The sequence below is a fragment of the Mytilus galloprovincialis genome, chromosome 7 (assembly GCF_965363235.1).
Source record: "Mytilus galloprovincialis chromosome 7, xbMytGall1.hap1.1, whole genome shotgun sequence".
NCBI lineage: Eukaryota > Metazoa > Mollusca > Bivalvia > Mytilida > Mytilidae > Mytilus > Mytilus galloprovincialis.
The window spans coordinates 30,821,734-30,842,972 of NC_134844.1; the positions used below are offsets into that span (position 1 = coordinate 30,821,734).

Here is a 21,239-nt window from a genome sequence, read left to right on the forward strand (position 1 = left end):
ACACGTAATTAAGATGACAAACAACGTCAATACCTAGAATTATATTTCAAGACCATCGAGGATAATTTGTGAAGTTGATCAACGTTAACATTATATATGAATGATTATTTTTTTAAATGCAGTTTTTGTACTTCTTAAAATATTACAGTTCCTCTTCAAATTAGACGACTCTCTCACTTTGAAACTGAATAATGAAATATTTACTTTGATAAATCGTAATGCCACATACGCGAAAGACCAAAGCCAGAGTTTTATAACAACAACAGACATAGAGTCGGTATAGGTTTCTACATGGCATCAAAGGCTGGACAAATGAATACACTGTATAGTAAACTCTTAATTTAACAAGTTATTAATAAATTCAAAACTCAAAATGTATGGTCAGATGACAAAGCACTATATGACTACTAAGACCCTCCAGAAACAAATGGACAAATGTGGTTGTTTACTTATTTCGTTAAATGTTGAACCTCGCATTTGGTTCCAATAGTTATCTTAGGTACCAGGATTATTATTTAATACGCCAGACGCGCGATTCGTCTACATAAGACTCATCAGTGACGCTCAGATCAAAATAGTTAGAAAGCCAAACAAGTACAAAGTTGAAAAGCATTGATGAGTCAAAATTCCAAAAAGTTGTTCCAAATACGGCTAAGGTTTTATATGCCTTGGATAAGAAATTCCTTAGTATTTCGAATAATTTTTTATTATGCAAACAGGAATTCTATAAAAAAAAATACCATATAATTGATATTCGTGTCAACATCGAAAGCTGACTTCTGGGATGGCGATACACTCGGGGACGAAACATCCACAAGCAGTGGAATCGACCCAGTTGTTCCAATAGTTATCAAAGGTACCAGGCTTATAATTTAATACTACAGACGCGCGTTTTGTCTACATAAAGTGTAATACTACCAATGATTTTCCCCTATTAGTCTTTATTAAATTTGCACTTTTCAAAAAAATGTGCAGAATTTATCTTTGTTTCAAATAAAGAAATACTTGGCATGAGTAAAGGTGTATCCTGTCCAGTACTATAGAAAAAATTTCACATAACATTTCATTGCATATAAGAGAATAACCATCCCTGAAAGTTAACCAATCAAATTTCCCCCTTATTTAATAAAATTAACGGTATCAATTTTCTTGCACCAGATGCGCATTTCGACAATACATGTCTCTTCAGGGATGCTCGTGGCCAAAATATTTGAAATCCAAAGCTTATATAAAAGATCTGTGTACAAGATTTAGTAACCATGTAAGCTCCAGTTTCCAAAATATTGTATAGAAACCCAAGATAAAATAGTAATGGTACTCTGAAATAACCAAGACATATGTTTATGACACAGAAAATGTTTGACTCCAATGAAATGTAGGATTGATAACCTACAACTGTCAAATTCATGGGAATATTTTTTTTCGACCTATTTTCGTATAAAACTGGATGTGACGTACTATGATTTGGTGGTATTACACCATAAGACGTAACAGTGACGCTCAGATCAAAATAGTTAGAAAGCCAAACAAGTACATAATTGAAGAGCATTGATGGCCAAAAATTCCTTAAAGTTTTATCAAATACAGCTAAGGATATCTATGCCTGGGATAAGATAATCCTTAGTATTTTTGGAATAATTCATACATTTGCAAACAGTTAATTTATAAAAAGACCATATAATTGATATTCGGGAATATTGTATCATGTCTTAACATAATGCATCATTATATGCAAATTGTCATCCAAAACATACCAGCCAATTATTGTCGTATTAAGTGATATATATGACAACTGTGTCTGCTTTTATGAAACCAAGTATAGTATGTAACTTCATTTTAGCGTGAATAACTATTTACGTATTTGTGACGTACTTACTTTAATTTCTAGAGGTGAACATCCCTCTTCCTACAAAAGTGAACAGAGGTGTATACGCATATAAACATCAACCATCTAGACAGATATCTATACAATACGTAATTATCAAAGTCATATGCATACATTTCACAGAGACTATCGTCACTACAAGATCCCTAAATGCAGATTAACATGAACAAAGTATCACGACTGACGAGGTATCTGGAGGTGTTTTTTTCCGACAATAACACTTTTACTTTCTATTCATGATCAGAAAGCGTATAAAATGTACAGGAAATACGAACTATTTTTATAATGCGAGTATATTATACGAAAACGTAATAAAAAACGTCACGCATACAATTGTCTATGTCTGACGCACGTTGTGTCTATATAATTTTGTTACTGACGTCAGTAGTCGATGACAGGAGTCCTCATCTAGTGCAGCTATAGAAATAATAACGTGTGTTTAAGTGTATGGATCTCTCTACAATTGCACTACAAGGTTTCATACTACAAAGTGGAGGCTGAGATTGCGTTTTGGGGTAATTGCTCCAATGGGGGATGTTAAAAAAAATAGCTGAGGGGGTCCACTTTTTTAAGGGGTTCATATTTGAAATTTTCATTTTTAAAATTTTTAAAAGTTTCAAGAAGAAATTTTCAATTGCACAGTATTACGCCAAAGATTTTTAAGATCTTTGACCACATTTAATTTGGTGTCTGAAACCTATTTTATGTCAAAAGTTTGATCCAAATACAGACAGTATCAAACTTGAATATTGTGTCCAAATTTGTCCAAACTGTTCAGGGTTCAACCTCTGTGGTCGTATAAGGCTGCTCTCAGTGAAGCATTTTATTCACCACTTATATTCTGTATTTTGAATGTTTTTTTTTTAAATTAAGAGCACCAGAATCCACCAATTTCTATTTGTCGGCTCGCACAACTGACAGCTCTACTAATTGAAAATACTAAATCAATATGCTCTGATCTCTGCAATGTCAGGTTAAAAAACTCAACAACAAAAAAGACTTGCGTGGTCACTTTTGATACTTCAAATGAGTGACTGCTTAATACAGGTTTGGCTTTACTTTCATGTATGGAACAACAAAAGAAGAAAAACACAATTGATATTTATGATATAATTTTTCCTAAGGAGAATTATAAGAATAATTCGAAGTAATAGCATGAATTGTATTAGCAAAAAGATAAATGTAATTTCAACCGTTTGAAGGAACTGAATTAGATTGAAATTAATTTCTTCTAGTTGTCTCCCATAGACCGTTAGTTGTTTTCCCGCGCTTCATGGGATATAGCCATTCAGCACGACAGGGCCGACTCGACTAGACGTGTTTCTCAGTTATAGTAAATATGGATTCCGATACACCTCATGAAGAAATATCTTTGCGGACAGTTTTAGACGCAGTTAATCGTCAAAAGCAGGATATCGAAGTTCTTGTTGACACTAAGATAAGTGAAAAGTTAAATAGTTTGCGCGACGAAATCCATGGCACAAACCAGAGCATGAAGTCTCAAGTTAAGAAGCTGAAGTCGGACTCCCAGTACAAATGGCGTTCGGAAGGTAACAAAATTCAGTTCAATTACAATACAGAAAACCTTGAAGATTTAACACAGGCTATTTGGGCTATTGACAATGGCAAAGTTGATTATGCTAGAGACATTGTTGCATCCTGTACAGATAGGCTTAAACATAGAAATAAGCTAATAAAGATCGCGGATACTTCTGATGGAGGGTGGGATACAGTTCGCCAGTACGAGGCAAACCCAATTGCTAGCGATTCTGAAGATGAGTCCAAGATTATCAGGGCTGAAAACAGGGCCATTAGGAAGAAACTCTCAACAGCACTTTCGAGGGGGCCAGCCGTCTTGGTATGGAGGTTTCCCGTATGCCCAGGACCAGTACGCTGGAAAATCTCAACGGGGACCATGCTTCAACTGTGGGTCGTACAAACACTGGAGAGTTAACTGCCCCTTCCAAAACAACAAGACAGCAGCACCAAACAAAAGAAACTAGCTTTGTAAAAGATGAGTATAATTTTGACATTAGTTCTTTAGATAATGAGTCTGCTCAAAATTTTACACATGATTATTACGAATATGAGCAAGATGGTACTGAAATTATTGTTAAGGGTAGGCTGAAGGAAAATATACAATTTTGGATAGATATTGGTGCTTATGACTATATAATTGATACTATAAGAGATGGTTATAAGATACCATTTTATTCCATTCCTCCGTCTACGTATTTATTCAACAATTTATCAGCTTTGAAAAATTCCGATTTTGTACATACAGCTATTCAAGATTTATTACATAGAGGGTTAATAGTTCAGTGTGACCAGCGACCTTTTGTTGTTAATCCTCTTACTGTATCAGTTCAGTCTAATTTAAAGAAAAGATTGATACTTGATTTGAGAGCGGTAAATAAACATTTATGGAAACAGAGCGTTAAATTTGAGGACATGAGGACTGCTCAACAGCATATTAAATTGAATTATTCCATGTTTAAGTACGACGTTCATTCAGCTTATCACCATATTGACATTTTTGAACCACACACAGAGTACTTAGGGTTTTCATGGATCATTAATGGCTGTCCTACATTTTTCAAATTTCTTGTTTTACCATTTGGCTTAAGTACAGCTTGTTTTATTTTTACTAAACTGACTAGGCCACTTGTAAAGAAATGGCGATCTGAAGGTAAGCAAGTTATAATGTATCTTGATGATGGTTTGGGTATAGAACAAGATCAAGAAATGTGCAAGATTGTGTCAGAACAAGTTAAGCTAGATTTAGTTAAAAGTGGCTTTGTACCTAAAGCAGAAAAGTCATTGTGGGAACCTACTAAACGTTTGGTTTGGTTAGGTACATATATTGATACAGAATATGGTTTAAGTGAAGTTAATGTAAAACATTTCAGTGTTGATGAATCATGTCATAGTATTATCTACAGTGACGCTAGTGATACAGGTTTTGGTGGTTATATTGTAGAAGCACCACAAAACATTGCACATGGTATGTTGGTTGAATCAGAACGTAGTAATAGTTCAACTTGGAAGGAACTTTCTGCGGTAAAGAAAGTTTTGCTGTCCTTAATTAACATTATATCCGGAAAAAAGGTTAAATGGTTTACAGATAACCAAAATGTTGTGAGCATTGTAAGCAAAGGAAGTACTAAAACTATTTTACAGAATTTAGCGTTGGACATATTTAGCGCATGTTTGAAGTACAATGTCAACATTGATATAGTTTGGATACCTAGGACACTAAACGAAAAAGCTGATTTTCTGAGTCGTATCGTTGATCATGATGATTGGGGAATATCATATTACATTTTTCAATTGATAGAATCTTTATGGGGCCTGCATGAAGTAGATTGGTTTGCTTCTGATCACAATTTCAAGTTACTGGTATTTTATTCAAGATTTTGGAATGAAAATTCTTCTGGTATTGATGCGTTCACAGTAGATTGGTATGGGGTTAACGGTCTTTTTGTACCACCTGTATTTCTTATACCACGTGTTATTTATTACATGAGACAATGCAACGCTGTAGGTACATTGATTGTTCCTTGCTGGCCATCCGCAAGTTATTGGCCTATGTTATGCCCAAATGGGGGCGATTTCACAGATCAAGTTATTGCATATGTAGAATTACCAAGCGGTAAGGAGTTTTATACTCCTGGTAAAAGCAAGAAGGCCATTTTTGGTAATACTGATCTTACTTTTAAGATGTTAGCTCTGAGGCTAGATTTCAGAGTATAATACTGATATGTATGAAGGTTGTAAACCTATTTTGTTTATGAAGCTGTTAATGCTTATCTGGATTATACAGATGATATGTTAAAGGCTGTATTAGTGCCTTGTTTGTGTACTAACGTTACAATGCATATCTGAATTGGTTTCAGATTTTGGTATTAAGGCTTTAAATGGCCTTGTTGAGAACTAATATACTAACAAATACAAATGCTTATGATCAGCATTAAGACTATTGTATATAGTCTTGTGAGATGTACTAACAAGTATTTTTCTGTTGATAGTTTCTTACATTTAAGATTCTGTTATTGTTTAATTATTGTTTATACATGTATTTTTGCAGGCCTATGAATCTGTGATTAATTTTTTGCCACCAGCTCTGCATACCAATGTTGATGTTCTTATGGATTTACTTTGCGAATCTAAAGCTGACAGTACCGTTAAAACTTATCATGCAGGATTTATCCGTTGGAAAAGTGGGCTGTTCATAACGGTATAAGTCGTTGTGATATTTTACCGGCAAAATCTTTGCACGTTGCACTATATTTATCTTCATTAGTTCAGAACAGTCACACTGCTAGTCCGGTTATTTCAGCATTTTATAGTATACAATGGGCACATCATATGATTGGTCATACGTCTCCTACCGAAAATTTAGTTGTGAAAAATGTTTTAGAAGGTGCAAAACGCCGATTAGCTACTCGAATTGAGAAAAAGGAACCAGTTACTCCTGAGCTTCTATCTAAAATGTATAGTTCGTCATTTAAGGAATATAATGTTATGTCACAGCGTTTTATATGTGCGTGTTTACTAGCTTACTCAGGTTTTTTGAGAGTGTCCGAGCTATTAAATATACGGAGATGTGATATCATTTTTGAATTAGGTTATATATCTATATTTATTCCGAAAAGTAAAACTGATATCTATCGTGATGGCAATTCTGTAGTTATAGCCGGTATGGATTCAGATATGTGTCCAGTTAAGAATTTAAAGTTATATTTGTTGTGGGCTGACATTTCGCCGGAATCAGAAGAATTTATTTTTAGAAATTTAACAAAATTCAAGGATAGATATGTTCTTCGGAAGGAAAATAAACCACTGTCTTATACACGTATGAGAGAATTATTTATTGAAGCTTTTCAACCATTTGTGTCAGATATTAAGAAATATGGATTGCACAGTTTACGTTCTGGCGGAGCTACAACTTGCGCTAATTTAGGTATTTCCGATCGATTGTTCAAAAGACATGGCAGATGGCGTTCAGAGACGGCCAAGGACGGTTATATTAAAGATTCTTTAAAAGACAGATTAATTGTTTCTGAAAATTTAGGTTTATAACCTGGTATTGACTTTTTATTTTCAAAGTGAATTAAGTTCTATAAGCAAGATAAAAAATTTATTTCCCGTTCTTTGTTTTTCAGCACATGGCACTGTCGTGTGGGTATTCAATTTGAACTTTAGTTTGGTTTTTCATTAGTATTATGTGCTTAGAGTTGGGTAGTCTATGGGCGTAGTTATTGTGGAAGAAATGTAATTTCAACCGTTTGAAGGAACTGAATTAGATTGAAATTAATTTCTTCTAGTTGTCTCCCATAGACCGTTAGTTGTTTTCCCGCGCTTCATGGGATATAGCCATTCAGCACGACAGGGCCGACTCGACTAGACGTGTTTCTCAGTTAAATTGTTTATCTTGCTCATGAATTTATTTGATGTTATATGAATGTTTTGATTTCAGTAGTAATTATGAATTACTTGACTATATTTTGTCGACATGCTATTATGTATCATAATGTTCAATTAAAATCAGCACATGGCACTGTCGTGTGGGTATTCAATTTGAACTTTAGTTTGGTTTTTTATTAGTATTATGTGCTTAGAGTTGAGTAGTCTATGGGCGTAGTTATTGTTGAAGAAGTCGTGTAAGTGATTATCTTTAAAAACACTATCAAATATTTTTCATTATTATATCAGTCTATCAATATGTGATTTGATATGAATACCATGTTAGTGTAAAATGTTTATTTGAAATCAACTAATTAAGGGAAAATTTGTGATTTTCAGGTTGAAATCAAGCCTGCAGAGAAAGAGCCAGACCAAACAATGCCTAGATCAACCTCAACAACAGATGTGTCTGAATTAAAACAAAGATTTGAACGAATTAAAAAATTAGCCGAAAGTTGAACAGTTATGATAAGATTTATAATTACATTGCCATATTCATGCTGTTAAGATCAAATTAACATACATCTTGGTGTCTGTAGCCTAAGTCTATTTGTCATGACATCTAAACATTTCATGTTTTCTTAAAGCTACAGTGTTCCTGCAATCGTGAAAGTATTGACGAGTGTAATAGTTGAGCTGAGTGCTTTGTCTGTGCATTGTGTGTGTTTGTGCTAATTTCAGACTGGTGTGCTGTAAAGTGTTACTTAAATCTAGACATTATTTTATATGTGAATGAAAGGTATATGATGTGTGTGTGTGTTATGTAAACCTTCAAACACTCAGTTCAAACACAATCATGGAGTTGGTAGATTTCAATGCAGAATTGGTTTTTTCTTTCAACACCCAGAAACCAACAGCAGTGGATGTTTATTAGATGAGCTTGAAAAACTGAAGTCTTTAAATATTTGTTTTGTACACAATTTTGATTTTTTCCATATTTTTAGGATCAACATTAAAGTACAAACTACTTGATTGCATCTATAATTTATAGATGCCATATTGTTGCAGTATTACACACATTTTTGCTAAATTAATGTATTTTTGAACATGTCTATATGTTTAAAAGTTTGATGTATGATTGCTGATGGATTCATCATTGCTTCTGGTACATCACATTGCCTTTATTCTCATTTTTGTGAGGGAAGTAGATTATTCAGCAATAGAATTTCCATTTGTTTACGAGGAAAAACTGCCAAATAGAGAATAGCATCAATGTAATATTCATTTCCTTATTCTATTAGTTTTACATCAAGCAATGTGTTAATCCTTGTTCATTATTCCCATTGCCAACAATTAGCATCAACAAACTTAAACATTCTAGAGGCACTAAACTAATATTCATTTGTACACACATTGTTAATGATTCAATAAGATTTGAGATAGAACCAAAACCAAAGATAACTTCTTATGATGATAAACCAGTGGCTAGCAAATTTTTGTAATTGGTCTTCAAGGTATTCTTATATATTTTATATTCATATTTTCTACTGAGTGCAACATTAATATTTAGTTGAAAAAGGAAAAATATCTTTGTTTTATGTTTATTCTTATGATACTCCATTAGATTTTGTGCTAAATTCAGCTAAGACTTCAGCTCTTTCTATTTCATTTTAGTATGTCTGTTGAATTTTTTAACATGATATATATCATTCTACTATCTTTAGACCTTCAGTGTTTTGTACTTTTGGCTATCTAAATGTAGTTTGATCATTAAGGAAATGTGCAATACTAATTTCTGTCTCTTGTAATTCACAGTAAAACTTCTGGCATTATCCATGAGTCATGCAAATTTCAATTTATAGCTCAGTAGCATTGTTTCGTAATTGTATCCCTTATATCCTCAATATGCATGAAATATTCAACATTGACTATTAAACATATAAAAATCATTCATAAGGATTACATGGTTTATATAAGTATATATTTTCCTTAGTTTTTAAGTTTAATGAAAAAGGAAATTTCAAATAGATTTTTTGAAGTTAACAATTTGTAATTTGAATTATGGTTTTAAAAAATTATGATTAAAAGTTTCAGAGCCACATTTTGTGCAAAACTGCGCTGTTTTGTAAGGATCATACATGGAAAAGGCACTTTTATGTTAAAAGGGAAAAAATTCAGCAGTAAGCATTTAAAATATGCCAGAAATTAAAAATAAAATAAAAAATGCTGTCACATAGAAAATAAATAATTGACTGTACATTTCTTCATAAATATAAGTTTGATAAGTAAAACAAAAATCTGTATTTGTAAATAACATTTACAAGATAAAATCTTGTAATATTTTTTTTTTTAAAGAAAGTCATTTGAGATTTAGAATAAAAAAGACTTGATTATTTTTAGCTTAAATTCAAAAGTGTTATAATTTTGTGTGTTATTGTTCTTCAGTTTTCTCCTCTTGCAATTTTGGCATTTTCGTTTTGGCATTTGATTTATAGATTTCTCAATGCATTTGTGTTGTAAGGTGTTTCAAGAGGATTTATTCACTCTTTTTTTTATAAAACTTTACAACCTTTTCATAACAAAACAATTTGTAGAATGTTAGATATAACTTTTATGAAGTAAAATGTGAATATTACTGCATCAATATTTTTTGGCTAATGGTTCCATCTTGTTTTATTGTTTATGTACAATGCATGTGCTGAATAAGAAAAGTTGAAAAATGGGTATTACTGGTGAGTTTTTAAATGATAAGCTCTGTGTATGATGGAAAAAGTAAATTCTATATTTACACGTATGTTTTGAATTTGTTTTTTCTTTCGTATGCTTATTTATTCTTTTAAGAAAGCAAAATTCTTAATTGTGAACATATTGTAATTATAACACAAGGACTACGTCTTTAATTTTATATTGTTGTTTTGTATTATACTAAGAGTTGATGTATAAAACTTTAAAATTTGATAGAATTAACCCCAAAAAATTATTATTTCTCTTCTTTCTAATTTTACTTGAACAATCTTTCCTTTCTTTCCTGTCATAGATAGTGCACGGTATAAGAATATATTATTTTAATTGATAACACAGGTAGTACGAATCTCCTCTCCGTATTGGAGATCACTTATACTAAAATGTCACTTGTTTTTTTGTTTTGTTTGTTTGCCTTAATTGTATTTAAGTGCTATAATCAAACTGTACAGTTTTCGTTTATTATTTTAATTTAATGAAATAATGTTCAAATAAATTCTTCAAGATGAAGAACCTGCAAATTGTGTGATATTAAAATTACTAAGTTCTTTTGAATTTTTTGTTTGTGTATTTAGCCCTGTGAAGAGATTAAAATGGGCATTTATTTTTATACTTGCTCTTCAGTTAAATGCTATACTGAAGTCCGTTTCTTAAAAAAAACCAAACATATTATAGTTTAGTATTATAATATTGGATTTATTTCACAATTATACACACACATTATACATAATTCATCAATTACTTTGTCCCTATAGACCCCACAAGGTTGACTAGAGTATACAAATATTGTAAATAAGGCTTTTCTCCGGTATAGCTGCTAAAGATGACCATCTCTGTGGAATAAGAAAATATGCAGCCATGTCTCCAATGTCTAAAATAGGGAGAGTGGCACGCTATTTGAATTGAATGTCAATTAACCTTTGCAACAACTCTTTGAAGTGGTCTGTAGATGGTCTGTTGCAAGGTAATTAACGCAAAGTTTTGAGAAAGAACAATGAACCTATACAAATGAACAGCAATAGGTAGGTAGAAATCAATACAGCATCAAACAGTACACAAATACACATAAGTAATACCAAAAAGGAACCCATCGCAAAATTAAAAATAGCAAAACATATGCTATCAATGATATTAGGACACGTAGCTAGAAAGATTATACATGATGCAAAAGACAGGCTTATAACAGTTGGGACATATGATGCCACTGATGAAAACGTTGACGTTATATAAGTATTGCTTTCACTCAAGAACCTTAAGTGTCGCACTACCACTTCTTCTAGGTAATCAGGTTTTTCCGAAAACCATTCAGTAAATATACATACACCAAGATATAAGAAGCAAACCGATGTGAAGATCAGAAAGATCATTATAGCTAAACGGGCTACACTATTATCTGGAAGAGAAAACAAAGAATTTCAATGTCAATATTTTGTAAATGCAAGCCTTATAAATATTTTTATGTACATTATTGCTGTTTTTTTCTCTCGACTAGTTCGAAGTAGGAATTACAAACTGGTAGCAGCAGCAACGGTTTAAACTATTTGAATAAAGCATTACATTTCAGTTTAAGAAAACCCAGATTCTTAATACCTTGTATACATGTGCATTGTGTTACGAAGTTTCCATCTGGCAAATAGCCATTGTCTTTGACCTTATTTTATGGTTCAGCGACACGGTTTTTTTGTCGTGTGAATTTTTTACTAACTATGAGAAATAGGATAACTATATACTTTGGTATATGGGAGCCTTGAGTACGATTATCAGTTACTATAAGTGATAGGTGAACGATATTTGGTGGATTGAATGGTTGTAAAGTGTACAAATCTGTCTGGCAGGATTCAACTAATCTTTTAGCTTACCTCATTTAAAAAAATAATAATGGTTTTACGGTCAGTGTTAAGTTTTCTTGGTTAGGTCTGTTTCACAAATACACTATAACAATAAGTCAACAATATTTGATGTTTGGTATGTTTTAAGTCGTACATGTTTGTCCGACATGGCTTATCCAACCTTTACTAGTACTTCATTTTTATAAATAATGGATAATATTAATTTTATGTAATACTATGCTATTTCTGTATCCATTCAACAAAAATTCAATCCTAATCAGTACATGAAAAGCAGGCGAGATATTTCAGCGTGTGCACGTTGTAAATGTTGTATTTGACTTCATAATTGCGTTTTCCTGGTATATACAATTATTTTTGAAAAATTTGTTTTCTTGTATACACCATAAAGTTAATATATAGTTGGATTTAATAAATTTCTACTATTATGTTATCACAACTAAACACACTTCTGCACCTCATGACATTCCTCTAAAATTTTCTCATGATATCTGATCTTGTTCATGAAAAAAATATTCTCTTTACTTTTCCTGTCGTCGTGCTTTCATAATAAGTTAACATCACCACTTGACTATGTAGTTTAAGGTTTCGATTCTTAATTTTTTTAAAATGACTACTCACTTTTCTACTATTGTTTACATAATGGGAATATAATCCTTATAAAAAAAAGAGGACAAAAATACTCGCATAAATAGTTTTAACCTTCAATGAACATAATTGAATCAAGAACCTTTTTCTCAATTAAGAAAATCATTCGTCTGAAACCTGAAAATTTAGATAAAATATTCATGTATTTAAAAAAAACATTTTGCGCTGAAACGAAATTAGAATTGTGTGATTTTGTTTGTCGTCTGTAATAATTGTCTCCCGGCACGCTTGAGTCAGAAGTTCGTAAACCAAATGCACAAACCCTCAAGAATCCTGCCTCCTGCATTTGGATATGGTATATCACTATTTAAATTTTCTTGTCATCATTACTTCAACAAAATACTCTATAGAACCAGAACAATAAACCATAAAACATCACAGCAAGCTTACGCTATGGTACAAAAGCGTAAACCGTTATCCAAAAATATATGAGAATTGTACAGGTAATTTGATCAGATTATATATTTCTTCATACCTTTTGCAGGTGGAGAAGATCTATTCCGAATGTTGGCTCGTTTAAGTTCCAGATTCAATACACCTGTAACACAAGTATGATGATACGATGTTAGGGGAACGTTATACACATACGTCCAATGAAACGTTTTGGGATATAAACTATTTCTTATTCTCGAATACAAAGGTTTCGTAGAAATACAAATAAATATCGCCTTCTTTTCAATAACAATAATTGCCTTTAAAATATTCATCTATTGAACAAAAACCTTAACATTTCAATTACTCCCTCCAGTTTTCGAACAGGTTATTATAATTTGAAATGGACTGAACATGCCTGCATGATCAATAATTTTCATTTTGGAGTTTTCCTCATTGTAATGCGTAAATTCGAGTGTTGCACTCAGTTGTCAAAGATGCTCAATGTTATGACTCGTAGCTCACATTTTACAATATTTAAAATTGAGAATGGAAATGGGGAACGTGTCAAAGCGACAACAACCGGACCATAGAGCACACAGCATATATTGTTTTCAGAAATCCTGAAAATATATATTTATACTAAACACCTTTTCAACAAATTTTGTCAATTGGAATATGAAAAAAACCCAAATGATTTTTTTCATAAATATGACGTAAAGCAAATTGCGCGTGCTCAATATATTAAAAAATTACAATCTATCATCTTGTTTGATGTAAGCTGATCCCAATTTCTTGTTGTTTCTAACATGAATTAACACATTCTTGTTACGCCAGGACATTAAAAGTTATCAAAGGTACCAGGACCATAATCTGGTACGCCAGACGCGCGTTAAAACAATGTTGTGGCTCTTTTTAAAAACTAAATTTGATAAAAGTGTTGCATGTTCAATAAAGGCAACAGTAGTATACCGCTTTTCGAAAGTCATAAATCGATTGAGAAAAAAAAATCCGGGTGACAAACTAAAACTGAGGTAAACACATCAACTTTAAGAGGAAAACAACGAAACAACAGAAACATTGAAGTGCAACAAAAAAAAAAACGACAGTGCAACACACACAGAAACAAACTATAAAATAACAACAATATCAGAGCATTGCTGCACCTATCTGTCTTTAAGTTATTGAATACAAATCATCTGATTCATAAATATTTAAACACTGATTCGGAAACCAAATGCACATAAACTATTTTGAATTAGAGAAGATATGGGTTTTGAATTCCAGAGACCAATGTTAACGTTACAATCTTACTTTTTTGAATTTGCAGACTCTGACAAATTACTTCTGCTCTTTCAAAATTGTCTTTCATTTCCTCGAACTATATCACCTTCTGGTCTTAACAAACATTTACCAGGAATTGAAAATTTATAACTGGTTAGATTGTTTTACGATAATGAAAAACGATGCGGATCAATTGTGAAAGTATAATTTTGCCGCCCTTGCTTGCCTCAGATTAATTTCTAGAAATCACGTGAAATTTATAATGATGTGTTTAGAACAGCTGAATTTAGATTGTTTCCTTTCTTCAAATGGCAATGAATTATTTATTTTCCATTAGTAAACGTTCAGTTATACATTTTGATTATAATCAAGCTTTTGGCCTGTTGGACAATCAAACGATACTCCTCGAATATATAATAAGTTTAATTTTAGAGACTTTTGGATAGTTTCCTCATTTTAAATTGCTTGCATTACAATACAGCTCTTATTGTCCTTTGACTGTTTTCTGTTCTTTGGTGCGGGTGAAAATGTCTCTTTGATGCATTCCCCCTTTCCATTCTCAATTTTATTTAGTTTTTCTATGTGCTTTGTATGCTTTTGTGTATCTTTCTTTTTATTGGTATACAAGAAATAATATTGATATCTAAACTTACCTATATCACTCAACAATGCTGCATTTAACGTCTGTACCTCTTCTACCTCAGAATGTAAACGGTGATTGCCTGGTTTAGAGAGATGTAAAAGTCGGTGATTATGACAATTATTATAATTTACAAATAAATTAATGAAAGAAAAGGTTAAAAGAAAGTAAAATATGGTTACAATTACAAGGGCGTATATATTGTGCATTTGTATTTCTGTTAAAGATTTGCATATCTTTTACCAAGAAATATTTTTTTTTTTTTATTCAGGTACGGCTGTTTAATGCTTCTGTTCCTAAACTAGAGGCTCTAAAGAGCCTGTGTCGCTCACCTTGGTCTTTGTGAATATTAAAGGAAGCAGATGGATTCATGACAAAATTGTGTTTTGGTGATGGTGATGTGTTTGTACATCTTACTTTACTGAAAATTCTTGCTGCTTAAAATTATCTCTATCTATAATGAACTTGGCTCATTAGTTTCAGTGGAAAATGTAAGTAAAAATTTACAAATTTTATAAAAATTGTTAAAAATTGACTATAAAGAACAATAACTCCTAAGGGGGTCAATTGACCATTTCGGTCATGTTGACTTATTTGTAAATCTTACTTTGCTGAACATTATTGTTGTTTACAGTTTATCTCTATCAATAATAATATTCAAGATAATGACCAAAAACAGCAAAATTTCCTTAAAACTAACAATTCAGGGTCAGCAACCCAATAAAGGGTTGTCCGATTCATCTAAAAATTTCAGAGCAGATAAATGTTGACCTGATAAACAATTTTACCCCCATGTCAGATTTGATCTAAATGCTTTGGGTTTTGAGTTATAAGCCAAAAACTGCATTTTACCCCATGTTCTATTTTTAGCCATGGCGGCCATCTTGGTTGGATTGCCGGGTCACCGGACAATTTTTTCAAACTACTAACCCAAAAGATGATTGTGGCCAAATTTGGATTAATTTGGCCAAGTAGTTTGAGAGGAGAAGATTTTTGTAAAAGATTACTAAGATTTACGAAAAGTGGTTAAAAATTGACTATAAAGGGCAATAACTCCTAAAGGGGTCAACTGACCATTTCAGTCATGTTGACTTATTTGTAAATCTTACTTTGCTGAACATTATTGCTGTTAATAGTTTATCTCTATCTATAATAATATTCAAGATAATAACCAAAAAGAGCAAAATTTCCTTAAAATTACTAATTCAGGGGCAGCAACCCAACAACGGGTTATCCAATTCATCTGAAAATTTCAGGGCAGATAGATCTTGAACTGATCAACAATTTTACCCAGTGTCAGATTTGCTCTAAATGCTTTGGTTTTTGAGTTATGAGCCAAAAACTGCATTTTACCCCTATGTTCTATTTTTAGCCATGGCGGCCATCTTGGATGGTTGGCCGGGTCATCGGACACATTTTTAAAACTAGATACCCCAATGATGATTGTGGCTAAGTTTGGTTTAATTTGGCCCAGTAGTTTCAGAGGAGAAGATTTTTGTAAAAGTTAACGACGACGGACGACGGACGACGCCGAACGCCGGACGCCAAGTGATGAGAAAAGCTCACTTGGCCTTTTAGGCCAGGTGAGCTAAAAAAGCGAAGGCCGATAGACTGCTAATCCAGTTGCGAGGAATACATTTTTTTCTTCATATTGTAAAAGAGCCAAAAAATCTATATGGTATAAAACCAATAAGGCAGCAACCATTTGATTTTCTGGGGGGGGGCTATGGTTTTTTTTGGAAAAAAAAGTTTGTTTCCAGTTTTTGGAGAAAAAAATAATTTGTTTTTGATTCTGAGAAAAAAAATTGTTTGTTTCACCCTCAGCTGCCACTATACATGCTATATGTAATGATAAAATTGAAAGAAAAAAATTGTTTTCGACTTGTCGCGAAAAAAATAGATTGTTTTTCGCCGCAGTTTTGCACAGAAAAAAAACCATAGAACCCCCCCCCCCCCCAGAAAATCAAATGGTTGCTGCCTAATATGTATTTACCTGTTGTCCTTGACCTCATTTTCATGGTTTAATGGCTGAATTAATCTTTATATGTTTTTATCACGGGGTATGTTTAGCAATCGTGAGTAATAGTTCAATTATCTTTTATATAATCATCGGAAGGTATAACTTAAATCATACGCTTTGGTCAATTCAAAATTTCATTATAGAAACTAGGATTAAAATTTTGTACACAATTCACGCGTTTTTGAAAGGTCACATAAAGTATGAGGTTGAAGAGCATTTGCTTGAACATTCCTTAACGTTTGCCAAATACAGCTAAAGGTAATTCCGTTCTGTATCCTACACTTTGAAAATATTCTCAGTCACTATCAGTAAAAGGTCAAATACATCGGACGTATATATCATTGAAAAGTCTTCATGACCTTCTGAATTGGTGTATTTAATCTTGTTTGAATTGAGCTGGGATCAGTGCCATATTTTTGTAAACTACTTGTTGTCAAAGTCTTTACATACAATTCATATCATAATCAACAAAACGGGCAAGGCATTTCACCGCATACATCTTGTTATTTAAATGATCGACGGTGTAAATACCCTTATGCGTGTTGGTTTTAGTTTTCAGGCATACACAGAAATGTTTTTTTTTATGGTATACGACAGTAAAATCTGATAAAATACTGCGCTACCCATTGTTAACACGAAAGAAAAGAAATACGGACAAAACTCTCCGTTATAATGTAGGTAAAACACGAACAAGTTTGCATACAGTCACATTCTTTTGGTTAAGTATGCAAAACATTATTTGAATATCTTCATTTCACTAACCTTCAATTGATGGATTCTGCCGCAAATTTTCAATAGTTGCTGTAAGTTCATTAACAGAATCGTTCAGTCTAGTCCTTTCAACAATCAGTTCTGTAAAGTATGTCACAGAGTCTATATTAAGGGCTATAAACAAGGAATTATTTCAGAAAATATGTGAACCACTACGTTCTCTCTAGATATGAAATTTATTTGTACGAGGCTTTTCAACACAAGTAACATTGGTGATCACATGAAATCTGCCTAATATTGGAAATCGCATTAAACCAGCTCAATTTTTTTAATTTATCTTTGTAGTATTGTACTTTCGGGTATGAGAACGAAAGACCAATATACATTTTAGATTATCTTTTGCTAATCTCTACAGTTGTGTATAAAACAGTTAGAAATAAAAAAAAAAACAGATTTACATGTTGCCCTTCAAATTTTATCAGACATTGCCTGCATAGAATGTTAAATAAACCCCCAACATATAGCCAATTAAAGGTAGCATGGAGATGCTTGAGGGACAATTTGACACGGAAGAATAAAACTAAAACGGCCATGGAAATAAAAATAATCAGAAATATAACCTTTCTATGTCAACAATTATATCATAATAATGATATGTACTAATAAAGAATTGTAAAGCTTTAATGTAGATCCGTGAGGGAAAATATGACAGAGATGCGTAAATTTCCCTAATGTTAAAGAGAAGCAGAAGAAACGAAAGGGATAATAGAAACACATGAAAAAAGTCAGATTAGATTAACAACACTGTGATATAAAAAGGAAATTGACTAAGGACAAACAATGGTCTACAAAATATTAAATGACTAGGACTAAACAACCTTAATCCCTACGAAAACTGTTTAACTTTGATAACTAACCTCTGATAGATTCAGTGTCTAAGTATATAGACTGTACTGTTGTAATTGATTCTCTGCACTCTGGACATCGATTGTTGTGCCCATTTCTCCAGTCACTGATACATTGATTGCAGTAAAGGTGTCCACAAGGAACACAGCACCCTGGTTGTACTAGGTATTCAAGGCAAATGGGGCATATTGTCATTGTGACCTTGACCTTTTCGACCAATTAAATTGGTGCATGAAATAAGATAGATCCATAATATAATATTTCAAATTGACTTTAAAAACAGACAACAAAAGAATTTAATGCGAATTCCAGACAATATCAGTCGCTGTTGTATACTTAATTGTTTTATGTTATCAAACAAAACATGAAGTCTTAACAATCTATTGTTCGGACAAAACTCTCGTGTCCTTCTGTGCTGGACAACTAGGACAAGTGTATTTTTCAAGGATGTAAATGAATAATTTCAAAGTAGATTATAATGTACTAGTATTTGTCTATTCATTTTATTGCCCTCTAGGTTATACAGTTCAATCTTCATACATCTTTGGTATTCAAATCTTTGGGTTGATTCTTACTGATTTAGATAAATACCACTAACACCTTCTGACTCTGACGAACTAAATTTATGCAGTTTTTGTCTGTCATTTTCTAGCATAAAATTCAATTCGTTTAATCTGAACAAAACAAATCAGGGAATTTATTAAGTAGGCTTGCGAATTTGGTGCATCGGGATGAAGGGAGAACAATTCAACTGTCACTGTAAAATAATGGTGAAATAGATAGGGACATAACTTTAACCATGTAACAGGTAACATTAGGACTCAACGAAAATGTGTTGTATTTGTTCAGTTGTGTACAGGGAATGTTACATACTGTAAATGTTATTCATCTTAATCAGGAAGAATCGACCAAAAGATCGGGATTAGGTATATTTGCTACTTTACTTTCCCTTAACAAAGCATCGATTTAATATCCCCATACTGACCGTACGTTACTGTGTATCAATATATCTCGCGCAGCAAAATGGACGCAGGTACAAGAGATATATGTTATCACCTTACACGTTATAAATGTTATCTCACCTTATTCATAGATCAATTTGTTTATCGTAACTTCCTGGTGTGAGATAATCAAATTGATGATTTAATTATAGATTACCGTTGATCATCTCAGCGCAGTGGATTTTGTTTCAATTGCGCTGGTACGGCGAAAGTGAGAAATGCAATCGAGTTATTATTGCTATTTGGCTGATGATGACGTTGTTAATTTCATTAGCCACGTGCAAGTGCGCCCTTAGTTTCTAGTGATAATTTTTCGTATCAGTCTACTGTGCTGAGAAAGGAAATTACCAGTCAGTAAGATCACAGTAAAATAGCGATAAAAGTAGCTAATATCAAAGTGTTTTTGGTTAAACGTTCTGATTCTTTCCGATGTGCAGTTCGAGATTGACTTTCTGCAGGAGAGGCTTATAGCGAAAAGTTGAGATCAAAATGTTCTGTCTAATGTAGTCTCTTCAGGGTCCCTTTTTCATAAAGCTGCTACACTTTCTACATATTTGTACACCACTAGCTCTCATATGTTTGGGTTCATGCGGTATTAATGAAGGAAAATTTAGAAAATTGCCTTTGATTTACACAATTTATAATGTTATTTAGATTTAGTATCAGTGAGATCTGAAATTCCACAGAGTACTTACGATTCATGAGAAGAGCATCAAGAGGAACAACAGGCGGAATATAACTTAGAACTTCTCAAAATACCAAGAGTTAGTTGTGGATTTATACGGATTAGATCGTTAGGCATATAGAACTCAAGTTTAAAGATCAAGTCATATACACTTTAAATGCAGATGATGTTTTAAACTAAATGGTAAATTGCCATCAATTGAGCAAGAATTTTGTTTATTTTTCATAAACATTGTTATTTGTTTCCTCTAGTACGCGACGAACATTTACGTATGTCATTGCGAACAGCCAAATTGATATTACAAACACGATTATGTTTAAGATGTCACATACACAGTAGATTTTCCTTTGCTGGCAGACAGAGTCAAATACATTTGCAACATTCAGTTATGATCGATATTTTTTCATTTGAATATTTCGGTTGAATATTTTGTTTCATTTTTTAGCCCTATATACTGTTATCTCATTACATGTGGTATATCAATTTTCGTTGGTAAAGATACAAACCCACATTTGAATGATAAACGAAGAACAATTATTATGGCCTCGCCACACAGTTGTACTGGCCATATAGGTTTACCCATATCCTTATTCCGTAACTCTGCAACTAACAGTTATACAGATTGTTTTCTAAAGGCCTTTATACAGCGATCTGGAATTCAGAATGTGAGTTTGCTATGATGAGTTACAGATTACTTAAACGTTTGATTCATTGTCACTTTTTGCTACCAGAATTACGTGTTTGGACTTGTTTTTCTAAATGCATTCACATATCAAGCTGATTCTTAGTATATGATATAAAAAAAGAAGATGTGGTATGATTGCCAATGACACAACTCTCCACAAGAAACCAAATTACACAGATATTAACAACTATAGGTCACCGTGCGGCCTTCAACAATGAGCAAAGCCCATACCGCATAGTCAGCTATAAAAGGCATTGGAATGACAAATGTAAAACAATTCAAACGAGAAAACTAACGGTCAAATTTATGTATAAAAAAATAAACGAAAAACAAACGACAACCACTGAATTGCAGGCTCCTGACTTGGGACAGACGCATACATACATAATGTGGCGGGGTTAAACATG

The 21,239-nt window shown here is 32.6% G+C and overlaps 2 protein-coding genes and 1 long non-coding RNA gene across 4 annotated transcripts; 2 read left to right on the forward strand and 1 right to left on the reverse strand.

Moving 5' to 3' along the window:
- The first annotated feature begins 4,588 nt into the window (after window positions 1-4,588).
- On the forward strand, window positions 4,589-5,662 carry LOC143084177 (uncharacterized). The gene has a single exon (XM_076260587.1). The coding sequence runs from the start codon at window positions 4,589-4,591 to the stop codon at window positions 5,636-5,638; it is 1,050 nt and encodes a 349-aa protein (XP_076116702.1). The 3' UTR covers window positions 5,639-5,662.
- A 64-nt stretch (window positions 5,663-5,726) lies between these two features.
- LOC143082741 (uncharacterized) lies at window positions 5,727-7,317 on the forward strand. The gene has a single exon (XM_076258577.1). It carries the CDS (start codon window positions 6,254-6,256, stop codon window positions 6,965-6,967), a length of 714 nt encoding a protein of 237 aa, XP_076114692.1. The 5' UTR covers window positions 5,727-6,253; the 3' UTR covers window positions 6,968-7,317.
- A 3,699-nt stretch (window positions 7,318-11,016) lies between these two features.
- Window positions 11,017-19,509, reverse strand: LOC143081626 (uncharacterized). Of its 2 annotated transcripts, XR_012979997.1 has the most exons (6): window positions 19,447-19,489; window positions 18,473-18,668; window positions 17,607-17,696; window positions 14,838-14,906; window positions 13,004-13,066; window positions 11,017-11,426 (listed from the first exon to the last, which is right to left on the reverse strand). It is a non-coding gene; the product is annotated as an uncharacterized LOC143081626 (long non-coding RNA). The 2 variants fall into 2 exon arrangements; XR_012979996.1 differs by having other exon boundaries at window positions 18,473-19,509.
- Between the last annotated feature and the right edge of the window lie 1,730 nt (window positions 19,510-21,239).